The 26,671-nt window shown below is 46.2% G+C and overlaps 1 protein-coding gene across 2 annotated transcripts in view; it reads right to left on the bottom strand.

Annotated features, from left to right (window-relative positions):
* Positions 1–26,295, bottom strand: part of LOC146185723 (uncharacterized) — a 406,440-nt gene extending 380,145 nt beyond the window's left edge. The window contains exon 1 of one of the 2 annotated variants that reach the window (XM_084605577.1): positions 24,934–26,268. In XM_084605577.1, coding sequence (XP_084461703.1) covers positions 24,934–25,045 — 112 coding nt within the window. In that variant the 5' untranslated portion in view covers positions 25,046–26,268. Of the gene's footprint in view, positions 1–24,933 lie in introns of both variants that reach the window. The other variant, XM_084605576.1, reaches the window with a different exon arrangement.
* Positions 26,296–26,671: the final 376 nt, after the last annotated feature.

The raw sequence follows: 26,671 nt of genomic DNA on the forward strand, positions 1-26,671 counted from the left end.
TTACTGTACACAAGTGTATGCAAAGGATGGACTAAATTCATCTGCACGATGACCCGATGTGTCTGGTGGGAAGATTTTGAGAAAACCATCAAGCGGGCAACAAATTGTCGTGCAAAAGACGTACTAAGCTATAAGCTACTAGCGCTGGCAAAAAGAAAACGAAACGTGACCACATTCGCTTAATGTCTAAAGCTGAACCTGCACGAAGTTTTACAACAGTCTTTGGAATCGATGAAAATACAACTTTGAGCATTGAAAAATTTGCAAAACAAAATCTTTTATCATCAGAAACGTTTTACAGGTGGAAGCATTTCCTAATACTGACAAACCGTGTGACACGAACGTCTGCACATCTGACACAAGAACGTTCGAGCAGTTTTAAACTAGGAATGCGGTGTAGATTCCTCCGACACACCATTAACTTGACCTGTAAATGAACAAATGCTTCAGTAAAGACAAACGCGATGAATATACGGTGGAAGTAGAACAAATATAAAGAAAATTTCCAGATAATCTGTCGACAAGGAAGCCTCTACTTTATCTCTGTGCTTAATAATGTGTCGATGAAAAGAAGCTCTTGATCCCATACACTCTGACTAGAATAAGCACAAACTACCGTTAACGTTAGCTAAAGAATGGAGTAACAGAGCCAGCGCTCCAACCAAATTTCAATCATGTCATTCTCATCCGCGGCTGTCTATGCCCACTGCTGGCCAAAGGCCTCTGCCACAGGTTTTCACAAAGGCACCTTCTATACCAGTTGTGGTCACCTTAACTATGCAAGCTTTCTATTCTCATCTGACCACTTCGCGTCCTGTCGCTTCCTGCTACGCTTTGCTTTCCCTCGGGGTCTCCTCTGTCACATTTAGCGTGCGTTATCCTTGACGACTGCCTCCTATCTTGCCTTCTCAATATACATACCCTGTCCATGCCTGCTTTGTTCACCATCTCGCCGAGAACATCATTAAAGCGCATTGTTACCTTTACCCATCTTCTTTCCGTCTCCCAACGTTACACCTGTCGTCTTCCTTTATATTGCTCGCGGCGTCGTCCTCAATTGAGGTTGAACCCTTTCCGCTGGCCTCCGCTTTTCTGCCGTTGAGACAGAACCGTTATGCAGTGTAAACTTCCTTCAGGGATACTATACAAGTGCGCTACCATTCGTGATCTGGAAGTTTCTACCGGGAGCACTCAGTCGGATTCTTACCCTTCTAGTTATTTCCATTCCGTGGTCCAAATCAGCGGTCCCTATACGTGTCCCAGTAGATGTATCCTATTATCACTTACAGCATCCCATTACGTGTCGGTAATTATTTCTTCCTTCACAAATTGATGAAAATTACTTCATATTTGTGCATACTAATTTTAGTTCCACTGATCAGTGGTTCTCACTGATCATACTTTGCAATTCATTCCTTCAGTTACCGAGAAATTCCAAGTCATAAATCATCAGCGAATAGCCGACCATTAAGGTATTCTCCACTAACTCTTATCCTTAACTTTTCTCGATCTGTGTCTCGAATATCTTTTGTAAACGGGAATAACATTCAAGAGATTGTCTTCTCGCTTAAGACCTTTTCACGCAGAGATTTTCTTCTTTTCTTAAAGGAGGACTACACCACCTTTGAACCCACTCTCTACATGTTCCAAGATTTGCAAACGCTATTAAACACCCAGATTCCGCGGTACCTATTTGACTGAAGATTAGACTAAGCCGAATCCTATCTCGCAACCTACGAAAGCTGCACACGGGCACCGGTTACTTTGTGTAAAATCCTCTGTGACCTGTCATATGTTGTGAATTTGGTTCATTGCCTAGTAGCTATTATGAAAATCTATATGTCACTTTGGTTGACTGAAGACTAGTGTTATCCTGAACATATTGCCCACTACCTCATTAAATACCGTGCAGGCAGCGGACAGTAGCATGAGCGGTGCATAATTCTGACGCGACTGCATTAAGGCCCGTTCAGCGGAATACCCAGCGATGGCGTTCTTGTGTCGGTGCATCAACGACCCGCGCGGATGTTTGCTAATGAAAACAAATGAAAACAGAACTTAAATTCAAGGTCGGCGCATGTCGTAAAAGGCTTGCCTTTGTAAAATAGCTGAATTGACTCGGCTCTTAACACACGTGTACTTGACGAGACATTATCCTGGAGTCGAGCTCTGTTACCCCCCCCACCGAATCATTGTGCTGCGATTTGGTCCACCTCGACTCTCGCCCTCTGACAGAGAGTAAGTAGATCGCCGGAGCGTGGGAAAAATAACTGGCGTCCTCCTCAGAACCTGTCTTTCGCAACCTGAGGGCTTCGTGCTTTCGCGAAAAACTGATTTTGCTTTAACGTGCGCTGACATCACACAGCACAAGGAAACAAAGAGGCGTCCGTGTGCTGTGCGATGTCAGCGCATGTTAAAGATCGCCAAGTGGTCCAAATTACTCCGCAGCCCTCCACTACGGCTCCTCTTTCTCTCTATCCACTTTCACTTCCACCTTCCTCCCTTCCCTTACGGCGCGGTTCAGGTGTCCACAGCTTTAAGTGTGACAGATGCTGTGCCTTTCCTTTCCTGTGAACCAATTGTTATTATTATTATTACCCCCTTTTCGGTCCTCTCATGCCTCTCTCTCAGTGCACGGTAACTAACCGGAATACCGTTCTGGTTTTCTCTCTCGATCCATCCCCACACAGCTTTTCTGCATGATGCGTTTGTGTGCGCGTGTGTGTGTGTGTGTGCTTGTGCGTGCGTGCGTGTGTGCTTGTGCGTGCGTGTGTGTGTGTGCGTGTGTGTGTGTGTGTGTGCGTGCGCGTGTGCGTGTGTGTGTGTGTGCGTGCGCGTGTGCGTGTGTGTGTGCGCGTGCGTGCGCGTGTGTGTGTGCGCGTGCGTGCGTGTGCGTGTGTGCGCGTGTGTGTGCGCGTGCGTGCGCGTGCGTGCGCGTGTGCGTGCGCGTGTGCGTGCGCGTGCGCGTGTGCGTGCGCGTGTGTGCGCGTGTGCGTGTGCGTGTGCGTGTGCGTGTGCGTGTGCGTGTGTGTGTGTGTGTGTGTGTGTGTGTGTGTGTGTGTGTGTGTGTGTGTGTGTGTGTGTGTGTGTGTGTGTGTGTGTGTGTGTGTGTGTGTGTGTGTGTGTGTCAAGTCAAGAAATGATTTATACTGCTTCCAGTTTTATTTTATATTCTTTGTCAACGTTTCAGCAGAAGCCCTCTTTTACTTGCCAAGCAGGCACATGGATTCAAGTTTATCGCTCTTAATCCGTTGGATGCATGAATGTATAGGCTCCTATAGTTCCGGCGCCCTCTTTTGGATGCAATGTTTTGACGTTCAGGATACCGGCCACAGCAGAGCCTGACTGAAGTTCCCTGTGACAGGAGAGAAGAGAGCCTTTTCGCTGCATCTCCAGCTTCCGGCGCATTTTTGTTATGCATAGTCCCACACACGCTTTATTGCTTCGCAAGGAGAGGTTATCGTGGTGATTAGAAATTTACAGCTTGGTCGGGGCTGACGATAAAGCCTTCGTTCATCATAAGTTCATGAAGAGATATATTTACGTACACATGATGGATGATGGCTTTAGCGTAAGTGTGACACAAAACTGAAGGACGTCGCGGCAGCCGACTTTTGTTCATATTTCTCTAAAATGCTGCTTTAAAAGACGAAGCACATATATTACTAGTTCGCTGCTAGTAATAATCACGAATAAGCAAACGCTTGCTAACATTATAGTTTCAACGGAACCACGACACCCGCAGGCGTCGTGCTTTCTTACATGTTTCCGCTTAAAAGCATACAATATCGCTGAAAACACGTCTGTGAATTCTGCTTTATTATGCCGAAAGCCTCCCTTAATTCCTGTGTTTGTAATTCGTGCGTGGTTATTAAACAACAACAACAACAAAAAAAAAACATCCGTACAGGGATTGCTGCCTGGGATAGCGGAGCTGGTAGAAGCTGGCACGTCTGGGCGTGCCAAGATCGTTGAAGTCTGTGCCCTGTGGGTAATTGCCGCCTTCGGAAAATAATCCTGTTCAGTATTTCTTTTTTCTTCAAAGCGAAGAGCCCTCATTACAACTTCTTATCTTCCAGTTTAGAAATGCATCATGCACTGAACAATTGAAACTAGAAGTTTTCATTGTTCCCTCTTCGTTACAGGCGATTACTAAATTTAAAAAGTTCAGCGTTTTGCTCGGATATTTAATCGAAAGAATTTATTCATTTAGTAAATTTTTACTTTAGTGTCGAACTGAGAATTAACTCCTTATTTTCCTTTTCAGATATAATCTTCCTTTATTTCTTGCGTCGTTCACAGCAAGATTGTACTTTTCATCAATTATCTTTCAGACAGAAAGTTGTTAACTTATTACTTTTTCTCAATGGGCTTCATAAAGGGAACAGAAATGCCAATCCGCTTGTTTTTTTTTTTTTTTTTTTTTCATGGTTTAGATGGCTGCACGCTTTCTTGAAACAGACCTGCAAAATTTAATATGGACGAACACCTATGGCGACTCAAAATTTCTTTTAAAGAAAGCCGCCAAGCAACAACAACAACAAAAAAAAAATGTTTCCTCTCCGGATTTTCTTTATAGCCCTGTCTCATCCGTGCAGCAGTGCTGGGAGTGCCACAGTTTCCAAGACACTAAAGATAACACAAATAAACATCATACCAGAGGCCGAATTGAAAACCACTTCTGTTGTCATACTCCAATTAAGTGATAACCTTAATAATCTAGATGTTTCTGTCTTTCTACAAGTCAGCAAGAAACACCACAGTAAACTGATAAGAGAAACACACTTGATCTCATGTCAAGCTCATCCATCGTACTAAAACACTGTTACCCAAAGCTAACTTAGGGTGTCCACCCTGTGTTATAAGCTTAATCAGCGGTCTCCCACATAGTTCCACGCGAGCTCCTAGCAGCGCCGCCATTGTTGCCGCCAGTGGCGTGGGTGCTTTCATCCTTAAACCGAGAGTTATGGCGACTGGAATGGATGCGACGCGGCGATGTCTGCGGGAGAGCGTGAGAAACGAAGCAAAATATTCAAAGACGAAGACGAAGCCGTGGTCGAAGCTGGCATAGCGGCCGACGTCGCCTCGCCGGTGCTCGGTTTCGCGACCGCGCCGGGGAAAAAGCCTTGAGCGTGCTGCGGGTCCGATAAGAAAGAGAGCTCGTCGCGTGTCGCCTTTCGTGTAACTGACAATTTACGGCCTTCTCCAGAAGAACGCGAGAGGGAGCGGACAACAACAAAATACTCGTACAGTGAGGAAGCAGCGAAATGCCCGGATATCTATAACACTATTTTCTCTCTTGCCGCGCCGAACAGTCGCCGCCGCACCTTCGCGCTCTATTATGCATGCCCGCACTTTTCTTTGTTTAGTACACAGCTGTCCGACCGACGCGCGCCGCTATTTATAACGCCGGAGGCAAAGGAGCACTTATTTTGTTTCTTGGAAAAAGAAATAAAAAGAGCTCGAAGCCTGATAAACGTGGTAACGTGATAAAGTAAGAGGTTTCGATGACTGCTGTACACCTGGCGACGGTGCCTACTGTAGGCATTTTTGTGCATCGGATAAAGTAAAACGTTCTCACCACTGGAATCATATACGCCCGTTCCCCTATCGAGCTATGTTTTCCTTTTCCTCTGTTATTTTAATACACGTTACTGCAAGAGTTCCGTTTCAATGCGTCGCTCACATGAGAGTAATTAACTTACGATTAACAAATAACTATTTTGTTTACTACAAGAAATCGTATTATATATACTGTGCCTTTCCATGGTAGTATTAACAAATACCAAATCGAAAGTGACATACTTATTCTTGAACAAGACGACTACAAGAAGTTGAACTGTCGGATACAAAGGAGGCAGACGTGCATTTGTGGCTAATTGGCAATAGCAAGAGCCGGAGCTTGCTCCGGTTGGTTGAAAAAAAAAAAGAAAATAAAGACTTAATGACTTACTTCAAGTTAAAAGACAGACTCATTCTATGCCCCCATGGCAAGTCGTCGAATAAAAAAAAAGTGACATATTTCACTTTTATTATTTTTACAGACCCTTTCTATGCCACATGGCAAGTCTTCGAGTAAAAAAAAAAAGTGGCATATTTCACTTTTATTATTTTTTGTATCGGAAAACATACTGTACGTGGCGCGACATGACATAGACGCATGGCATGCACGCAGTTGAAAGAATCCAACGAAAGTTAATGTAATTTTTTCTTATTAGTAGATTTATATGTACGAGGAGGTGTGCAAGCATTCAAGCTACAAAAAACAAAAAACTCGTTATTTTAAATAACTACGTCAAGCGCTTATTCTCGACTTCACAAGCTTTCAGGTTTGACATCTCAAGGCGAATGAGCTTCCTAGACAACTTGTGCGTGGGGCGCACAAGGAACTCCAAACTTTGTCCTATTTGTTCTACCAGCAGCGAAGAAAAACGCAAACAGCCATCCTCGCCTCCTACTTTTTACTGGAAATGAGACAAAAAATGAAAACCTCCAACGAAGAAAATAAACAAGTCTGAATATGGTATACGTGAGCGTTTGTTTTGTCTGATACTGCAGTATAGCTGAGGCAGATTGCTCCTTAACACGCTCCCTTCTCCGAATATAAACAGCGAAGGATCAGTCCACCATCATGCGGGATTTCTTGTCTTGCGGTGCCCATCACTCCGTCCTGTGCCATATTTTTGTTTACTGCGTGCCGCATACACTAACAGGACCGCTTTGTATATGTGGACAAAGCAATGCAAGCTCTCTTCAGTGAACGGTAAAGTCTCAGTTCTGACCCAAACAAGAAGGCCCTTCATTTCTCTCGACGTGGCCTTCACCAACAGCCTCTCCAACAGCTGCAATTCCACGTGTTTTGTCCACTGAGGCCATTTTACTCTTCCTCGTTTTTATTTGTCTTCCGGAAAGAAATAGGAAGAGTCGTCCGAGGCACTTCGCGTAAAAGCCCTATATTTTCTTCTGGCTTAAAGCGCACAATATACCGGGCCGTTTACGCAAGCTGCCTCCTCACTGCGTCTGCAAACCCTCGCGACAACGCGCTACCTCGAAGTGGCCGTAAATAAATCAGCGCTCAAGACCACAATGCTCTCCGCTTCATTGGTTAAGGTGACCTCTCTCAAAACCCAATTCACAAATCGATGCCGATTGCACTCGCGTCAGGCCAGCCGAAAAGAGTGGACGACGAGGATGGCCTTTAGGTTCTCCCTGCGGGGAAGCGGCGCGGGAGCGCAGAACCGACTGACAGACGCACAGGCTCAGACAAGGATGAAAACTGACTCTCAAGAGGATGCGTTCCACAAGATTGAGTATGGGGAACGAGGCCATGGGATTGGGGAGGCGGGAAGAAGGCGTCGTATATTCTTTCGCAGGAGAGTCGCGCGCGCGTATGCAGCGTGTACTTTACTTCAGCAAAGCGGAGGCACGAGACGCCATCGTCTCTTCTTCCGCTCGCTGTCGGAGAAAGGGCGGTGGCTGCAGAGGAAGACAAGCAAGCGAAACGATCGCGCGCAGAGCAGCCGCGCCTCCCAGCCCGGTCCGCACCGCCGAAGCAGGCACCGCGTCTCAGGGCAAGGGAGAAAAAGGGGGTCAGCGCCAAATCTCAAACCGAGAAAGCCGACGTGGGGAGAAGAAAAACTCTGGTGCCTCGCCACCGTCAATAAACCAGTGCGCTGTACTTTTCTCGTCGATAGAGCTGCACGGGCAAGCGCGTCGGCGCACTTTTCCCCGGAGCTGGCTTTCTGCGCTGGGTCAGAGCACAGACGGAGGCTCCCATTCGCGGAGCGCGAGGAAAGTGGGGAGGAGCTCCACAGGGGAACTCTTTCGGGGGCGGAGGCAAGGGGGTCGGAGAAATGGTCCTAGCGCACGGCTGCGAGAAGACTCTTCTCTTAGCGATGAAAGCAAAAAGTACGCGGATCACGTAAATAGCGACATAGAACGATGAGAGAGCCAGCAAACAGGCTAGCGAGCAAAGCTGTGTTCTCAAAGTATCGATGCGAAAAGAAAACGACAAAGAAATCGGCGCGGAAAGCTCCAGGAAAGACTTTGGGCCTCGGAGTCGGGAGGAAAGGGTGCGGTGGAGGAAGAGGCCGACCCGAGCCTCGCAAGGAAGACTGCCTCGCGCAGCAAACCCTTGCGCATCGTGCCGCAAATCCGACAGGAGAGCGGCAGCGCTTTTCCCGATGGCCCTTGAAAATTGTTCCCCGGATTCGGCTCATTTTGTTCGACGACCAATTTGCCGAATTAGAGCCGCAGTTAGGAAGGGCGCAGAAGAAAAGGGCCGCACGGCGGCGGCGGAGAACGAAGAGAAGTACCAACGAGGATACCGGAGGAGGCGGTGGCGGCAGAGCCTCGCAAGGGCGACACGCAACCCCGGGAAGCTCCCAATGAAGGGAACGTGCGCAGGGAGGGCGGCAGTAAGGCAAACGCTGCTGCTACGAAGCCCGAAAATGTGAGCTCCGGCACGGCACTTTGACCTGAGCGCAAAAGTCGTCAAAGAAAACAGCGAAGAAATGAGCCCTCGGTGACGCAAGGAAGCAGTTCGAGACACAGACTCTGAGAGGATGGACCCCTCCTCTTTGAAGACTATTGCGCCGTCTTTTTTTTTTTTTCACTTTTTTCTGTATTTTTTTTTTTATTACAGAGAGACTAAACCAGAACGGAAACATTTGGTGAGCCTGAGGTGGACGCTTAGTTTTTTCATCCTTTTTTTTTCTTTTGAGGGTCTCTTGTCGGCGCACCTTAAAGGGGGATTTCGGTTGGCTTAGCACTCCAACGCGTAAAACTAGCGCATAAGCACGTGACCTAGTGAAATTGCTTCTCGTCAGCACATATTTCGTCCGTTAACAGCAGTGCTCAAGGCAGATCCCGTTCCCTTCATCCCGTCGGGTCTTTGATGATGCGCTATCATTTGCGAGGGACAACCTTCAACCAGGAAGGCTATAGAGTAGTTTCAACATAGAATTTTCTTCGTGGCGTTAGCGAAGCCCTAACTACCACTTGACTACCGCAGGAAATGTATGAACTGCAATTTTCCCCATCGTCATTACTCTGGAGAGACTTCGGGAATTAACTAAAAAAGCCCTGTAAGCCAGGTATAGTTCCGCGCACTAATCGTTTCCGGCCAAAAGATATTTTTCGAAGACAGATTTAAGGCGATAGCCTGTCTAGGCTAATGGAACAAAATCCCGTGCGCGAGAGTTGAGCGCGAGATCTGTCAACGCCTCTTATTATGAGGCGCTGGATCTGTACCCGAGATGTGTTCTCCTTGACTAAAGTTAAATTGGTTCACAGGAAGGGAAAGGCGCAGTAACTGTCACACTTGCTCTGTGGACACCCATTCCTGCCATCTGCAAGCTGATGGGGCTGGGACAGGTAGGTCACCGCCGCTTACGGCGGGGGCTTGCCTGCCACCGAATTTTTATCTGTGGTAGGCCGTCATTGCACCCGCCACCGCCTAGGTGGTGGACGACGGCTGTTGTGGCGGCGCGCGTCTTTCTCTCCCTCTTCCTTTTCTTTCTTCTCTATTTTCTTTCCTGTCTGCGCGAAGCAGCGGAGGTAGCTCAGCTACAGAGCCAGTAGCAGGCCCGTGCATTTTCTTTTCCTTCTTCCTACAGCCACAACAACAACAAAAACCGCATGAGCATTGCATTCGCCACCGCTTAGGTGGTGGACGACGGATGTTGCTGCGCGTGTCTTTTTTTCTTCTCTACTATCTTTTTTGTCCGCACGAAGCAGCGGAGGTGGCTCAGCTACAGAGCCAGTAGCGGGACCGTGCATGTTCTTTTCTTTTTCCTACAGCCACAACGACAGCATGAGCCAATAAAGACTTTCGCCTTAAAACAGGTATGACTAATTTCAACAACGCAGCCAGCGTGCAAGAGGACGATGAGCCACGCCGCACCGGCGGCAGCTGGCTGTGAGCAGGAACTATCTGCAGAGTTGTCGCTCCTACCAACAACACGACAAAGGTGCGATCCTCAAGGAGGATTCGTTTCACACATTCGGCTTTTTACTCCAGAAAACAAATTTTTAGCACGCTCATCTAGCCCTGGCGCAAGAGATCCACCGTATCGTTGGCTCGGATGGCTCGCAGCGGCGTTGACAGCGGTAGAGGTGAGTGAGTACATTCGAGAGCTAAGCGTTAGTATAATGCCTTTCTCGTTCGCACAAAGCATTGATTGGCGATTCGGGGTTAACTCCAAATCCGTGAAAGTAAACGATATCACAACCACACGCGGAATGTTGTTGCATGCCTCCCGCATACGCTGTAGAAAAGTATCTTCGGATTTCTTCCCGTAGTGCTCCGGCTTGTTCCGGCAATTAGAAATTAACATCCAATTGCTGTCCCACGACGTACCACTAAGAATGACATTACTAAAAGGATTTAAATCTTTTAAACTGCAAAAGGATGACGAGCAAGGCTACCCTGCTATGCACAAAGCGCGCGAATGCACAGCCCACTCGCAACTGGCAATAGTGGTCCGGCGCAAAGAATGTGGTTAGAGTGTATTTTCCTCCTCCCCTCCTTGCTATCATTAAATGGCCTGTAGGGTAAAGGATCGACGCTACACATAATTTCATAATTATTTAGAAAGATGCGCGCGTTGAAGGAGGTGCATGCACAACCTTCGTCAACTTACAAATTCACTGCACGATTCTCAGCCACGTGGATAGTTGACTTTGTACCTCCACTACTTCCAGCGCTCCTAAAGCAAAATCTACCATTCTGACTGTCAAAAAAAAAAAAAAAAAGAACTGGCGACCTCTTTAAAGTCCGGGAACATTTTACTGTGTGGACCTCTACCAAACCGGATTCCGTATGCAAGTTTGCGTCGTTATCGCAACTATCGCATATATCTGCCTGACCACGAGTAATCCGGTTGGTGGAAACACCGGAACAGAATATCAATTCCACTACCGATTCCAATCTTTCCACCAATCGGCTACTCGAAGTCAGGGAGATAGCGATTCTTTCTATAACCCTGCAAACTCTGAATACGGACCCCGGCTTCTTGTAACTTTTCACGGAGTGACGTGTTTAAGGAAACACAGACTGAAGAGGCGGATATGCATTGTTTGTGTAATCGCAAGAAAAATATTGTTCGATTACGTGGGAGTAATTTCGGTTTGAGCGCACTTGCTGGGGTTTCGGTATTGGCCATTAGACGCGCAGCTAGCCTCGCAGCTCATAAATCTTGATCGACTTTCTATCATTATTCCGAACGCACGTACTTGCACTAAGTTCCCTTTCTTGAACATTTCAGCAGGGGTTTTCACTTTATTTCATTTTCGCATGGCCTTAGCTTCTCTGTCGGTAAAGCTGCCCTTCATTACGACACCTAACTTTACTGAAATCCTGAAAATGTATCCTGCGTGTCTGGGCTTCCAGAGCGGAAGGCCTCATACATTAATGGTATTGTATTTCTACACTTCTGCGCAACATGCAAAAATCAATTCTCGCTCCACAGCACAATATTAGGCATGGGGAAACGGGTAACTCGAGAATGGAACGGACCTGAGAGTAAAGTTCGCAAACTCCCATAAGATGATGACGGTGCTTCACGCGCAGACTAGCTAAAAAGTGTTGAGCCAAAAAAAAAAAAAGGAAGTACGCCAAGAAAGCACGTGTGAAATATAACTTTCAGGGGCGAACTGTAGAACCGATTTAACAGCATCTGAGCGGAACTATACACATTGAATTCCCTGAAATTGCCTCGTTGAGAAGGCGTCGCAAATGTAGAAAAAGCAGCTTCGCTGCAGTAAAGAGGACATAAGGTTCGGTGCCTGCATGCGCCTGCTTATTTTCAGATTCTACATCGTTAAAAACCGGTTGCAAGTGGTTTCACGCGTTGCCTTTTCGTGTTTCCTTCCCTGCAGACGAGGTTAAAAAGAAAGCCCTGACTGAGTGAACACGAGTGTACTTTTTTATGCAAACAAGTGCCCCTTTACGTGCAAACGAACGTCGCATCGCACGTTGGGGCCCATCTTCCGGTAATTTTAGCGCCGATCACAAACATATGAAGTCTCGCTAAACTGGGCCGATTGTGTTCGCGCTCCTAAACAAAGCAATCAGAAAAACCCGGTACCGCACACGCGCACTAAGCTTTAATTGGGACCAGCACCCTGTTGACCCCGTCCATCGTCCGACGAGCAGAATCATTTTGGAAGTTTCGAAGGAGGCGCCGCAGTTAAGGCGGAGGCCGCGAAGAGCGAATTAGCATTCGCTCTGTCCTCGCCTCCTTGAGACCGAGGCACTGGCAGCTTCAGTGGCTTGCCTGACCGACGAAGTGTAATCAATACTCGGCGCCAGGACGTGTCCAGTGATATATATATACAAACGGCAATAGAAACCGCGGCTGTACAACAACCACAATAAAATATAGCCCGGCAATATTTTTCTTTCTTTTTATTCCCTGCGTCGAAAAAAAGGGAGAATGTGAAGGGTTCGGCGACTTCAAGAAATGCTAAATAGCAAGGAGGCCCACTTGCGGCCCAACGATGAATGAACAGTTTCTGTTACGGCGCTTTATTAGCTCTTATTGTTAAGACGAGAACATTTGTCGCAATACACAGTAATATTTTTCACCAATGAGTCATTCATTACAAAACTAACCCTTTGCAATTTTTCTTTGTAGCGTATTCTCGATTTACAAAGGCACAAGAAGAATCAATTTTTCTTTTTCCTGCTAAACGACTCGCATTGAAATACCCACGCACCGCGAATATGCTGCCGCCTATTTATTAAAGCCAATTACATGGGAGAAATTTATAAAAGAAAAAAAAAAGGTGTGACTACGTTAGTCTGGACGACAATTTGCTGTCGTTTAGTGTTGTTACAGAAATCGAAAGCATAGTCTTTCGTAGGTCAATTCAGGTTGTGACGGCCGCCCACAGTCAGACACAATATTATGATGCAATCACGTCATCCGCTCACTTGACGAATACAACGTAACAAAGAAAAATAAAGGTCTGAGACCACTTGCCACATCATAAAGCGATGCAGTCCTAAACCGGATTTTATTCACACCACAAACTAGAATCTTCCGTAGATAGGTTTAAAAACACAGCGATATACTGCAGAATGTGTAAATCACACTCGCGTGTTAGGCTTGCATACGAATCACCCTGTTACAGAGAATAACTGGACGCTGATGCTGACGCGGTGCGCTTTGTTTGGGAAAATTCGTGGAGGGTAATATTCATGACTTGAGGCTATTTATCAGGTTCCTGTATGGGCTTATGATTTAGATTTTAGAGAATACGCTTTACTGCTTCAGGGGTACAAACTAAGAAATAGACTGCCTAAGTTGTTTTTTGACCTTTACGCCCAGATCAATATTGCGTATTTCCTTTTCTATAAACAAACCTGTAAATTGTAAATAAAACGCAGTATTTATTACGCCGCTCGGAGGACACCTGAAGCAGCCATTAAGGGAAGGGAGGGAGGTGAGTGTGAAAAGAGAAATAGAGAAAGACATTCCGTTGTTATGGGCTACGAAATAATTTCGACCACCTGTAGATCTTTACCGTGCACCGACATTGCAGAGCTCACAGACACCTGTGCGTTTCGCCCCATCGAAAAACGGCTGTCGTGATCGGGTTCGATCCTGGGTGCTGAGGTTCAGTAGCCCAGCAAATCTAAAATATATAGTACAGTATATTACTACGCAAGTGGTAGCGGGATCTAGTATAATGTGATAGTTTACTTTATAAATAGTAGCAATATATAGCACAATTCACTGAGGTCGAATATTGGTACACTGTGCAGTATATCATTGAATAGCTATTGACAAGCACATTATTGTCGCACTATTGCTTAGTAATTGCCACATCATGCGAAGAGAGCCTACGCTCGATAAACTAGATTTGACCATGTTGCACCCCACTAGTTTTATCCTGCTGTAGACAACTGAGAAAGACAGCGTCAGCTGGATAAATCAAAGCAAACAATAACATCGTCCTATTGCCTTTTTCCAGTCCAGCCAATTTTGTTCAGTTAAAACAGAAACGCACTGATGCAGAAACATATCTCCTCTTTGAGGACCGCCGTGTTAGGCACAAGCCGAGTAAGCGTTATGCTAAACTATAGACGCTCTCTTCGGTCCCGTTCGTAATTCTGGGACACAAAGGCTGAAACACATGCGGTAGAGTGCACTTTGTTTTTCCGTGGCTACATGCTCGCTTCGCATACACTTCACTGAATATCGTCAGTACTATCACTCAGACTATTTGGACTGGAACAGGAAGCTCAGGGGTGACCTATGCAGAATATCATGTCAGCGAATATTAACGCCGGCTAGAATCCGTTATTAAAGAATCTTCTCCCCCAACCCCCTCTCTCTCTCTCTCCATCTTATCGACGCCGGTAATTGAAACCCATATGGGCTCAAGCGCCAACTGCGCTAGTGGTACCTTGCGACATGTTTCATGACGAATGCTATGGTTTTAACGGAGCATTCTACTTCATGTATCGTGATATCCTGTCCGTCAACGTTGGAGTCATGAATGCATAGGTCGAGATTTCAGAAAATAGAAGCTTGCTAAACGTATGTGGCTTAGAGCCGGGTTCGAATCATGGCGCTACGAACAGATCAGCTAGAACACTGTATATTAGCTTAGCTATAGCGTCAGCCATCGCTGAAGCTTTCAGCAGTTTGTGTAGAATTTCAACATCCTCGTTTTCATCAATTTTTGGCTGTATTCGAGTCGACCCAAACTCGACGAAGTAGAAAGCAATTGTACGTGCCCGAAAAAAAAAAGAAAAAAGAATAGCGCCAAGAAAGCGCCATGTGGTGCTCATAGCGGATAGAACGGCTGGAGAATTCAATGACAGAAGGACAAAGCAGAATTATCGTTGGGGCGAATGAGCTCAATTCGCCAACACAAAGCACTGAAGAAAGAACAGCCTTGTAAACTCATTCCTTTCAACCGAATCTGAGTTGATCGGCAATTAGTTTTTTTTTTTATGCTTCCTTAAATCCATTCCAAGACGACACCGCCTAGACTGTCCATTAAACCTGATTTAAAAAATCTGGTGTGTTCGCTGTAGCAGTCTGATGTCGCGCAGTGCGATACCGTTGAAGTTTACAGAAGTTCTAGTCTGCTTATACTCCTCATGATAAATCTAACTGAGCGTTTCTTTAGCGATAGAAAAGATAGAATGTAAGTTCTACTACGCGCGTCAATTTGGTAAAATAGCAAATGAGGACTTATCGAGTCAAACTGAAGGTATAACAAAGGTAAAAGACTAGTAAAAGATTGTATCAATTGCAGTCTCTAAGAGCCTAGTGCGCCGCTTAATGCATTCATGTTTTCGTATTAGCCACCCACCAAAATGTTGCAAACTCGTTTGGTAATGAGACCAAGGACTCGTTTCCTACAGCAATCGTAGAGCCAGCATGTAGGTAGTTCCTGAAATCGCTAGCCTGGTTATGATACGATTTAAATTCGCAAAGCGACTCGGGTTATGTGGGATGCCGTAGTAGTGGGACTTCGGAGACTTCGAATACGTGGTGTACTGAGATCGCGTTGCACACTGTCAGGTTGCTTTTCGCCTCGATCAAAAAGTGGCGGCGAAGGCCGGGATAGAACGTCCATCGGTTACTTAGTCTAGCACCTTAACCATTGAGCCACAGCGGCCGGGGACATCACTAGTCGTGCCGAATGAACAACGCATTCCATCGCCATTACTTCCATATTTTCCTTCCATATTTACTTCCATTTGTAACCAAATCTGAAGGTTTGGTTTATGAATAGAACACGTATTATTTCAACTAAATGATACACTAAAGTCCCATCAGAAACATAGATACAGTGGTATCCGGAAAGCCAAACGCGGCTGGCATCACACGTGATCACAAGGACAAACGTCGCATCACAAGATTAAAGGAACAGGGATGTAACATACGTCCTAACTCCTTCCGATATGACTTCGCTACCGCTAAATCTATAAATGCCGTTGGAGCACATGCACCGGTCGATCAAGGCAACGCTCTTGGCACGTACTACGTAGCCGACCGCCTGCACACGTCTAGGAGCGCGATGATTGATTGTAAACGTGCTCGCCGCTGTAACGACCGACAGCGCCCTTATGACGAAATGCAAGGGTCGTTCTTGGGAAAAGGGGAGCGCAAATCGGTAGGTGGCATAAAGGGTATGTTAGCCGTACATGGAGGTGAGTCGGCGCAGAAGCGTGCTTTGGGAGCAATAGCGATAAGGCAAGGTTGCACATGAAGAGCATTGGGTCACGGGGAACGGTTACATTAACAGCGACAAAAGCGTATACTGGCATGCTTCTCGCCTTCTTTTTGTGTCCTTCTTTTAAGATATTGCCGGCCAGGGAGTTTTTCTGGGATTTGTGGCGTTCCTCTTCGGCACAATATACGCTAAACTGGAAAAGCAGGTGTTTTCTGGTAAGCGACGTGATAGCTCTTCAGGACTGGTCATGTAGCCAAGCCATTTAGGACAAGTTCATATCGTACGAGTGGGGCCTTTCCTTTTAATGTGTCATACGTGGTCACGTGACCGCACAATTTTCTTTTCATCGGAAGGGGAAGAAAGAAACATATATGCTGCCACCCATGATACCCTTTCTTATTCTAAAGGCTACTTTTTCCTGTTATTAATAATTTCATCATTGTGCAGTCACATAATCAATAACAATTGTTTTCTGACGAAACTGGGTAGTTCTTCGCACCGTTCAACCTCCTTTCTCAAACATCGATTCGTAAAGCTGCGTTTCGTGCATGCAGTCTACTTTGTTTGTGTGAGTGTAGTCTGCAGAAAAACTGCTGGATTTGCAGGATTTGTGCCGAATCGGTGAGGATTTGGGGACAAGACCGGCGTTTTGTGGGGATTTGTCAAGAAGAAACTCGGATTCGTGAGATAGTCCACTCGGCTCTCGAACAAAGGCAGGAGCTTTTGTTTTTCTTTGTTCCTGGCCGTAAGGTGAGCTTCCTCACAGATCCGAATCAATCAGTCACTCAGAAAAACTCTTAAATGTCACGCACTGCTAAAGGTAAACCTGAACTCGCCATATTAGAATGTTATCACATTATTTCGCACTGACGCGTCAGGTGTTATATATTGTTTCAATTTTATTCCAGTGTCGTGTCTTCCAGCTGTGAGAAATGCTACCACAATACTCAAAATTTTCCTGCTCATAATTTGGTCACAATGCTACCATCCAGCAACATTGTCAACCAAATAATTTTTTTTATATTGCCAACACTTTAAGGTTGGGAAAGACCAAAACGGTGCAAGCGTCATTTTCCATGTTAATGCTATATATGTATTCTAAATATCGGTTAATGCCCGGGGGGGGGGGGGGGGGGGGAACCAGCATGTTAAAAATACTCTGGTCAGCCACTTTCACTGACTTCACTCGCTACAGCATCTGTGCTACGTCACTTCATATATGAATCATTATTATGTGAACAACAAACATAAGATCTCATTTCTAAGGCCTGCTGAATACTGTCACCAGAAATTTCCAGACATATGCAATAGTCTCAAAATTTATTAAGCGCAACGGGCATCAATGACGTTTGCAGCTATCTGGGTTGTATTTGAAGTTATCAAAATTTTACAAGACAGGAAACGCGTGGTAAAGAAAAATGATGATTGAAAGAATGCTGAGAAAACCTCCGGCGTTGCTAAGTAGAGTTCAAAACCTCTAGCTCGGTATGCGTTTCACATACGACTGCGGAGAATTATAAATTAATAGAATTTTTCGTGCCACCTCTACATGTACTTGCGTTCTCCCGGATTAATTTTGCCCACTTTAATACTTTAGTGCATGGCAGAAGCTATGACAGCTTGGTGCAGATTGAAACTTCAGGTTCCGGCCAGAATTCACAATAGCCAGCCGAAGAGCACTGAGCTCCTAGAAGAGGCTCATCCGCTTGAATACGCAGCCCGCAAAAAGGACTAAGAAAGTGAGAGATTCGGCTTTGCCCAACCGAGATGTTTTATGAAAGATACGCAGCTCCAGCGCGGATAATTTTAAACAGGCTTGACAGCTCAATAAAGAGGTCAGGCTATTCTCAAATTCTCCACAATTAATATCTGCTAGCCCACAGTAAATACAATGTACCGGGGACCATTGACATTGCTCCTAATGCAATTGACTAACAAATTTGTCATCCAACTGGAACAACAGCACACGGCCTTCTCTTAGCGCAACAAGACAAACTAAGAAATAAGTGTGTATAACAAATCCAAACCCTGAATTAAAATATTAACATTGTATACACTTGATCAGTGCAAACAGAACATACCGCCGTCCACTCAGGCCCCTTCAGTGCTACTCCCTGAATTTCAGATGTCACATCGTTTGGTTTGGTTTATGGGGTTTAACGTCTCAAAGCAACTCAGGCTATGAGAGAGACGCCGCAGTAGGGAGGGGGGGGGGGGGGGTAGAAATTTCGATCACCTGGGGTTCTTTGGCGTACACGCTAACCGCGGACAGCACACGGGCGCCTAACTTTTTGCTTGCATCAAGCAGTCCAGTGCCCTAACCACTGCAATATCACTGCGGGGCGCAGAAGCAACATAGGCAAAAACGACGTGTGTCGCCCATCATGCTCGGAATAAAAGACTGCCGACGAGTATGTGCAGGCAGCGATTCTGGCAGGAAAAAAACAGTTAGGGCTGCTCTCACCCAGTAAAAGATCTCACTATTTGCAGCTGATAACACATCTCCCCGTCAAGTATGCGGAACGACAGCAAGCCTTCATTTGTCTGCACTGCAGTCTTTTCACGTAATATGAATATGCTAGCTATAGAGATGGCTGTTCCGTGTGCTTTGAAATCGAATCGGTTCGCAGGGTTCAAGCTTCATTAAGCTTTTCGTTTTTCTTTTTTTTTTTTTTTTTTTTTTTTTTGTACCAGCGATAAGGTCCTTACGCTGACATTGCAGCAGCACTGTCAAGTGGTGACGAACGCCGGGGCTTTAATGTCCTCAAATTTCGTCCCACAGACCACATGGTTTCGCTGCTGCATTGCAAAAAATTGCGGAAAGAGCTAGGCTTCAATACTTCTACTCGAAACCTTCTCCCTGTGCGATAGCCACTGTCCGTTGTAAAGTGCACAACACAATCACACCGTCTTACGGCCTGCATAAATAGAAACATGTTTGCTTGCGAACTATATTTGATCGCTAAGTAGAGGTGGTATTTTTTTTTTTTTTTCACACACCCGGTGCAATTAAGCCAGAAAATATTTCTTCTTTGTTTTCATTGTTACGCGCAGTCCGATTGCATCGCGATCTCAATGGCTGGAATCAAAGACGCTGCTTGTTGTACCGCTTCGATTTCGCGTAAATTATTGACCAAGAGAGAGAAACAAAAGCAGATATGCGTTCTGATTATTAGGTTGAAACCTTGACCACAGAGCAGGCAGATGTTCTTGTCAAGATTATTCGTTCGATCGACGCCTACATGCTGCAGCATTGTAGCCGTAACGGACTCCCACAGTTCCCCTCACTCTTTTGAAACAGTGGCTGACGCTGCAATCGACTGCTCTTAGCCGACGTCGATGTACGTACTTGTTTCCATATATCAAAAATAGGCGCATGAAGTAAATTCTAGTACACGCCTGCACGTTATGGTGAGAGCGCGAATGATCAAGAACAGAATAATGAGTCGAGCCGGTAAGGAAAAACCAGGATGCAATAATGCAGCCATCTTTCCGGCTCACTGAGATCAACTCGAAAAGCAGCTGCAATAACGCCTTCAGTGGTGTGCAAATCTTGAAGAGAAATATGAGTAAATTTCTGACCGGGAATACGTATAGGACACTCTCTATTACGCTAGCCAGGTGTCGTGTCTGTTCCTTCTGCTACCGGATGAAAATACAACAGGAAGCGTAAGATTGGCCCTCCGCTTTCAAACCTCTCTCCAATCCATTATCCATTGTGGCCCTGCTACTCCCAATATTCGAGCGGCCGCTTCAAGGGATGTGCGGACGGGTGCACAAAAGATTGTGATTATCTCGCAACGACAAATTGATGCGGACGTAATGAAAAATTGAAACACCTCAAGTATCGGGTGGATTCCTTGTTAACTGCGCTGAGCTGCAGCAATAATTTAAATGCTGTGCCAAGAACAAATGGTTACCCAGAAGGAATTGCGGAACGAGAAACACCAGTGAGAGTGGTCGGAATTCTATAAGTTCGATCGTGACTAAGGACAGCGCAAACTTAGCGAAGATGGAAAAAATATCAAGGGAGAAGCGCTTGTAAACTGTAAGCTCGGCAGTAGAGAATTAAATAGAGAACTAAACGAACCAGAAGTGCTGAACTCTCATTAGTTGCGCTTTTAAATCTCTTTGACGGGAACCTTGGACACAGCGAAAAAAAAAAAAAAAAAAAAAAGAAAACAATGAATGAAGGAGGATGAGAGGATAAGTCTTCTGGCGCAGCAAAGGCAGGCGCCGTACGTCGGAAGAGACCGTCTTTATGCCTATCCATTTCAGCCGGAAGGAACTGCAGTAATTTAATTTTACTCGGCGAACACGACAGACCGTGAGACCCGTATATGTGGCCCCGATGCGAAGACTGGGAACGAAATGTTTAACGTGGAAACCCTGGTAGCACGCAATGGGTTTTATTGGTGGTTGGCTTTCCTATTTTTTAGCAGAGGCGTACAGTAAAACCGCCACAACAAATAGGGATACTTTCTACTGTTATCTACTCTGCTTTCTAACGAGTACTATTTCTTAACTAGTTAGAGAGCGCTTGTGCCTGTTCCTTGAAATAATGATAATCTCTGCGTTGCTGCGCAAAGCATTTTAATGCGTGGTGCGCGAAGTGTTCATGACAAACCTCTTTCAGATCCAATTTCTAAGTCCGTCTTTCAAAGTGTCGCTTGCGATTCGCCTTAAAGGTATCAGACCGATAGGCACCGCTGCGTTTTTGTTCCGGCGCATATAAGGAAGCCGAAACACGGCGACGTGCAAGCATCACCCTGATAACCGCGAGGAGTGAGGGAGGTTCATGGAAAGGCGTGACTCACACTGTGATCTGACTAATGGTGGAAGAGAGAAGAGGGGGGCGGGGCGACCGGGGTTTACTCGCATGAGGTCACCTGCTCGCACTGCCACAACACCTGGTAAACAAAAACATATAAGCCTATTTCATTCAGATAATAAAAGCGGCGGCGAGGCCACCCACCCTCTCCGTTTCGTGTTGTTTTTTATTTAAATTTTCTTCTCCCTGCAGGCTGCGGCCATCGCGCATCTGTTCATATTCTAGATATGCTGCTGATCCGCTATTAGTCAATTTCCTTGCACTACAGCAGCCAGCAAAATGTTTCGTGCTCTCGACTTTATTTATTATGTAACATCCCTTATGTAACGCCCCCAAAAGGGGGTCTGTAAGAAAAATGAAGTGATGTGATGATATTTAATTGCAGGCGGCGGCGGAGACGAATGGGGCAACTGGCCAAGAACACGGATAACTGGGTCTCAAGGAAAGAGTATTTTTTTCTATGCCAAGATAAACTTGACGGATGACGATGGTAACGACACTGATGACAGGAACAATAAGATTCCTACCAAGTCCTTGCTGCTGAAGGAACGTAGAACACAGCCGGTGACGGAGGCCTTATTTGGAGTCGCTTTCAAGCTCTGCACTCGCACCTTCACGAAAATAGGTATCTTTCCAATTTTCAACTTTAGATACGCGGGAATGAAGAAAAAGCGCCTCTGGTTAACCTTCGCGCCCTGCGCATTTTTTTATCAAACGGCGCTAGCGAACCAGCAGAAGGTGCGTGCGGGCGTCGCATTGATAACGGCGGCTAGCTACGCTTTCGCTGAATGACGCAGCGGAAACCTTTATAGAAGTGCCCCAAGCATAGAAGCATCCTCACTGCAGCGACGCGTCGCTGTAGTTAACCACACGTAAGACTGAAAAATGAGTAAAAGCACTCGAGCAGACAGGAAATTTGATAGCGTTCAAGGAATGCGTGATATTTAATGCATTGCCTTCAAAGTCAAGCAGTGGTTCTCGCCGTCCTGTCTCACTGTTTCAGAGGTGTTCCTCCATGCGACAACGCATGCTACGTGCGACTTTGACAGAGCAAGGTGCATGCTGTGCCAGAGTTTGTGCAATATGGAAGGTATTGCCATTATTCCTTCAACAAACTTAATTTTCGCACAATGCTCAGAGCTCTGACGCGTCTTTCAATACGGGGGGCTTCAACGTGTTATTACATGGACAGTGCTTACTATAAGATATTTTGTTGGGTGGTGGCATACTTTCCACAGAGATTTAACACACACTTCCCCGCCAACTTTAGCTCTCAATGTAATGTGCCAGTTCTCACACATTTCTAGCACCAACAAAATTACAATTTGCATTCGCGCATGAAGCAAGAAACAGGCAACTCAAGGAGAAGGACGGACAGATGAGAAGCTGTGATAGGAAAAGGTTTCAAGTAGAGTCTATTATAAAGTTTATATTTCATACGATGGAGCCATTTGTAATGAATACCTTGCTATTTAGCAGTAATAACACAGCCTCTAGCAGAAAAATTACAAAACAAAACAACTATTCCGTATACATATTGATGCAGAGTTAAGATTCGAACAAGATTTTGACAGATGCCAATCATGACAATGCAAGAGGATCACCTAAGAAGCTCCTGAAGTCTACAAACAACACACCTTTGCTCAAATCAAATCCACAGTAAGATGCCAGCAGTGCGATATGCCGCATTATCCACAGCATGTGAAACATAACAGCTCTATAGCGCTTAAGAATGATATGCGCACCAACAAATGAAAGGCCTAAAGGGAAGGGGAGAAAGGGGGGGCTAGCCAATGGTACTACAGAAGCAATCATTATTACTCTGAGCGTAAAACAGATTTGTCCGTGAGAAAGAAAGAAAGAAAGAAAGAAAGAAAGAAAGAAAGAAAGAAAGAAAGAAAGAAAGAAAGAAAGAAAGAAAGAAAGAAAGAAAGAAAGAAAGAAACCCGAGATCACGTGAAGCACGCGAAATCATTAATTAAAAGGAGTGGTAAATGAAGCGCTTCACGAGGTGGAAAATGCACAGATAAAGCAAGCAGAAAGAATCGGAGAAAAAAAATTGACGCGCGCAGCAGAACTTTGTGTGTCAGCAACTAAACTGCGCTTACAAAGCCAAAGGTAACCGAACAAGCGTTTAGAGAAGTTTCAGTCCACAAAGCAACAAGCAACTTGTCGAAACGTTGGCTGTCAGACTGAGGCTCCCTCAACCCTAGTTCAGCTTCCTTAGGCTTTGGGTATCCATCTTCTGGACGTTGTTCTACTCTAGATCCACTGCATCTAGAAGGCACGTGAAAACGCGGTCAAGTAACGACCATAGACAATGGCATCAGTCATCGTGTAGCGTTCAATAACTAGTTAGTCGCAAGAACACTTTCGCGACAAATTATTTCCATAAACACGAGGCCCGAGATGCATATTCAGGCCCGTGGCGAATAACGAATGTTTCGTATTCGAGTCATGGTAGTCCGGAAGGAAGATAAGGGACAATTTAATTTTGTATCTGGTGTTTGCATAGCCTGTGCAAAAGGGCGTGACATATTTACTCTGGCATCGCTTTCGGCGCGTTTTCCCACCGAGAATGCAATGGAATCAGAACGTTGTACATACAAAGTCCATTCATGGTTTTTTGAACACACATTGCGCGATTCGGCTACATTTTATAGCCTCTCAACTAGATTACATTTCCTGGCTTGCTCTGCACTGTGCAAGTAAGCACGCAGCGTTGCCATAGGGAGGACTTCGTCATAACTGCGTACCCCCAAAGTTAATGCGAACTCTGAGGACCTAAATACGGTAGCAACATTTTCTGCGTTGGTCACGGATGCATTTCACATCCGTAGAGTGATATCTTGTCATGTTTAGTGTTGGAAACACGGCGCGATACATGTAACAGTAGACTTAAGGTTGGTATGCCTACAGGTGGGTCTGATCCTGCGAATCTCACAATTAAGGTGTAGTATGTCCTATTATACTTTCTGCGCTGTCCTAAGTCCAAAGAAAAATTATTCTTGTTGGTTACACAAAGCAACACAATCTTGTGAACTGCTCAAGCATCGTCTAGTCTCCATTTTCATTTGCTCATCGTTAAACCTTCATTTTTATCTACCGATACAAGTTGTTTAATCTCCTTGTACCAACAAAAAAGAAGGTTTTCTTTTCTGTTTTTATTCTAGAAGTATATCTAGCATGTGTTATGAGAAAGATAACACCTAAAATAACTGAAATAACAGCACACAATGCTCTATAACACCATTCAAACATACGAGACTTCAAAGTGTGGCTAATGGATAACACTAAGATCCAAATTCTGCTCACGTTTCTCAATGAAAAGAGCCTGTACGACGTTCTATCGTTTATCGACAGCCATATGTCAAGTCCTCAGAATTAAAAAAAAAAAGAAAACCTAACAAGCGTTATCATGACGATGGTGTGTCATTTGTTACTAAAAGTGAATTTGTAAAAATAAATTTCGCAAAAGAACGCAAAAGAAAAACGCGGCATAGCAAGCCTCGGGGCACTGATCCACGCACATATAAAAAACGAAGTAATTAATATCAGTGCAGAACACATACAGTCAAAGAAGAGAAAACGTAAGCGAATGAAGAGCTGATGGTAGTGTTTGGGCGGGAAAGAAACAAAATTGACACACGAGCACATTACGCGTCCTCCGTACGACTTTCAGCAGCTGGTCCGAGCTCGGTTTGAGATGACGATCCCTCCGGAAAAACAATTAACCACGTCATCACATTTCTTCCGAGCTCTGCAGAGGTCGTCCTATTCGAGAACAAGCGCACGCAGTGATTGCAAAATCGATTCGCCCTTATCAAGGCCTGTCAAGACGCCGCTTGTGCCTAAAGGCCCCGCTGCGCACTCGAACGCTCACCAACCAGTTAAGTGCTTACCTTTGCCATGAGACGGTTCCCCTGCTGGTATGAAGAGCAGCAATAGCACCGCCGCCGATATGACGGAAACACCTGCCCGTCTTTTTCTTCGCCAAGTGTGCGCCGATTCCATGGTTCCGTTAGCGATCACTTGGATTTAACTGGACAGGCGAAGCCCAATAACCCGGTCGCGGAAGTGAGGTGCAATAAGAAGAAATGCAACAAGCCGGATCGCTCGCTTCCACGACGGTCACGCGCACACTTTCTTCTTTGGCAGATGACTGCAACGGCGAGCAGACGTGGGTAGAAAAACAAGGATGTGATCACGCAGGAAGGACACAGCAACTAACAATATTAACGACTCTGCAGGGCCGAGGTTGCCGTCTGCCAGTATTCCACAAAATGCACCGTCACAACTCGGTGATATCACTGCGGGGCATCCTTCGCGAATAAGGAACACAGCCCCCCTTGGACGTGCCACACAAGAACCAGGCTAAGTCACTTGTCACTCACGCGCACAACCACAACAGCGCCACACAAACACTACAGATATGAAAAGACCGCACGGTTCACAGTTGCCCTCACTCTCTTCCGTGATGTCCCAGAGTGAGCTAGGTGCGTTCGATGCCACTCGTCCGACTTCAAGAATAAAGTAAATGTAAGGGAGGAAACTGTGGAGCAGTGTGTTAGGAAGCACACGCACACAAAGTCGCGTCGCGAACTCTGACCCTGATCGTCAATCAAACGCTTCCTGCTTTCGGCGGGCGGAGAGCGCCAGACCACAGGTCAGCGCAGCAGCGACATCCAAAAACACGCGCTCTCCCGGAGCTAGGAGGAAGAAAGTGACGACGTCCCGTGAGCGCGCACCGGTGGTATCCTCTAGCGAACAGCGCCTGTGTCCGAGTAGCGCGTTCGGACCGCACGACGAGCCGAAAGCCAATACGCGTGGTCGCAGCGGCAGCGGCGGCGGAGCGGCTCTCTTCTCGCGGGCTGCTTCTGCGTGCCAGTGAGGGGCGCGCGCGGTACTCACGGGCAGCCAGCGCCTCGGTGCCGACGGAGAGGGTGCGCGTTTTCGAATCGATGCGGGAACCGCCGCGCGAGTAGTGACGCTTCTAGTTTGCGCGAGCCCGCCAGGGGCGCGAGCTCCAACGCCGGCCGAGGACTACGGTGGCCGTACTCGGCGGGCTGATAAGTCAAACAAGAAAAAAACAACAACAGAAAAACATGACAAGCCGTGCGCGAAACGAGGGCGGAGGAACAATGTACACGGAGCGAAAAAAACTGCCACGGCTAGAGCAGCGATGAGATGAGAGCAAACACCGAGAAAACTACTACAGGCTACGCAGAAGGCACGCACTCGCGGCGCACTGGTAGAGCACAACGCTGTATTAAAGCAGGACGACGCTGATGCGCTGGGTCCCTTTCTAGTTTTAGCCGCGTGTTTTCGCGGCGTGCCGCCTTCTACTAATGCTAGCGGCCGAAAAAAAAAAGTTGAGCTAGGCAAAAAGTGGGCCCGCGCCGGTACGCAGGAACAATCAAGGCGATCCGTCACACCGCAGCCCGGTGCTTCTGCGCATTCGCGCTGCGGGTTGTTGTTGCCGCCTTCGTCCTGGAATGGCACGGCCGCCAGTACATGCTCTCTTCGTCGCCTCTGTTCAACGCCGACGAAAGCACTCCGAGCGCCAGCCGACGTGCTCTGGAATGCACGCTTCTCCGTGATGCACCAGTTCGCGCGGGACTGGAGCTAGAGAAAGTTGCG

Source organism: Amblyomma maculatum, chromosome 6, assembly GCF_055883805.1.
Source record: "Amblyomma maculatum isolate TAMU_Amacu chromosome 6, ASM5588380v1, whole genome shotgun sequence".
NCBI classification, from domain to species: domain Eukaryota; kingdom Metazoa; phylum Arthropoda; class Arachnida; order Ixodida; family Ixodidae; genus Amblyomma; species Amblyomma maculatum.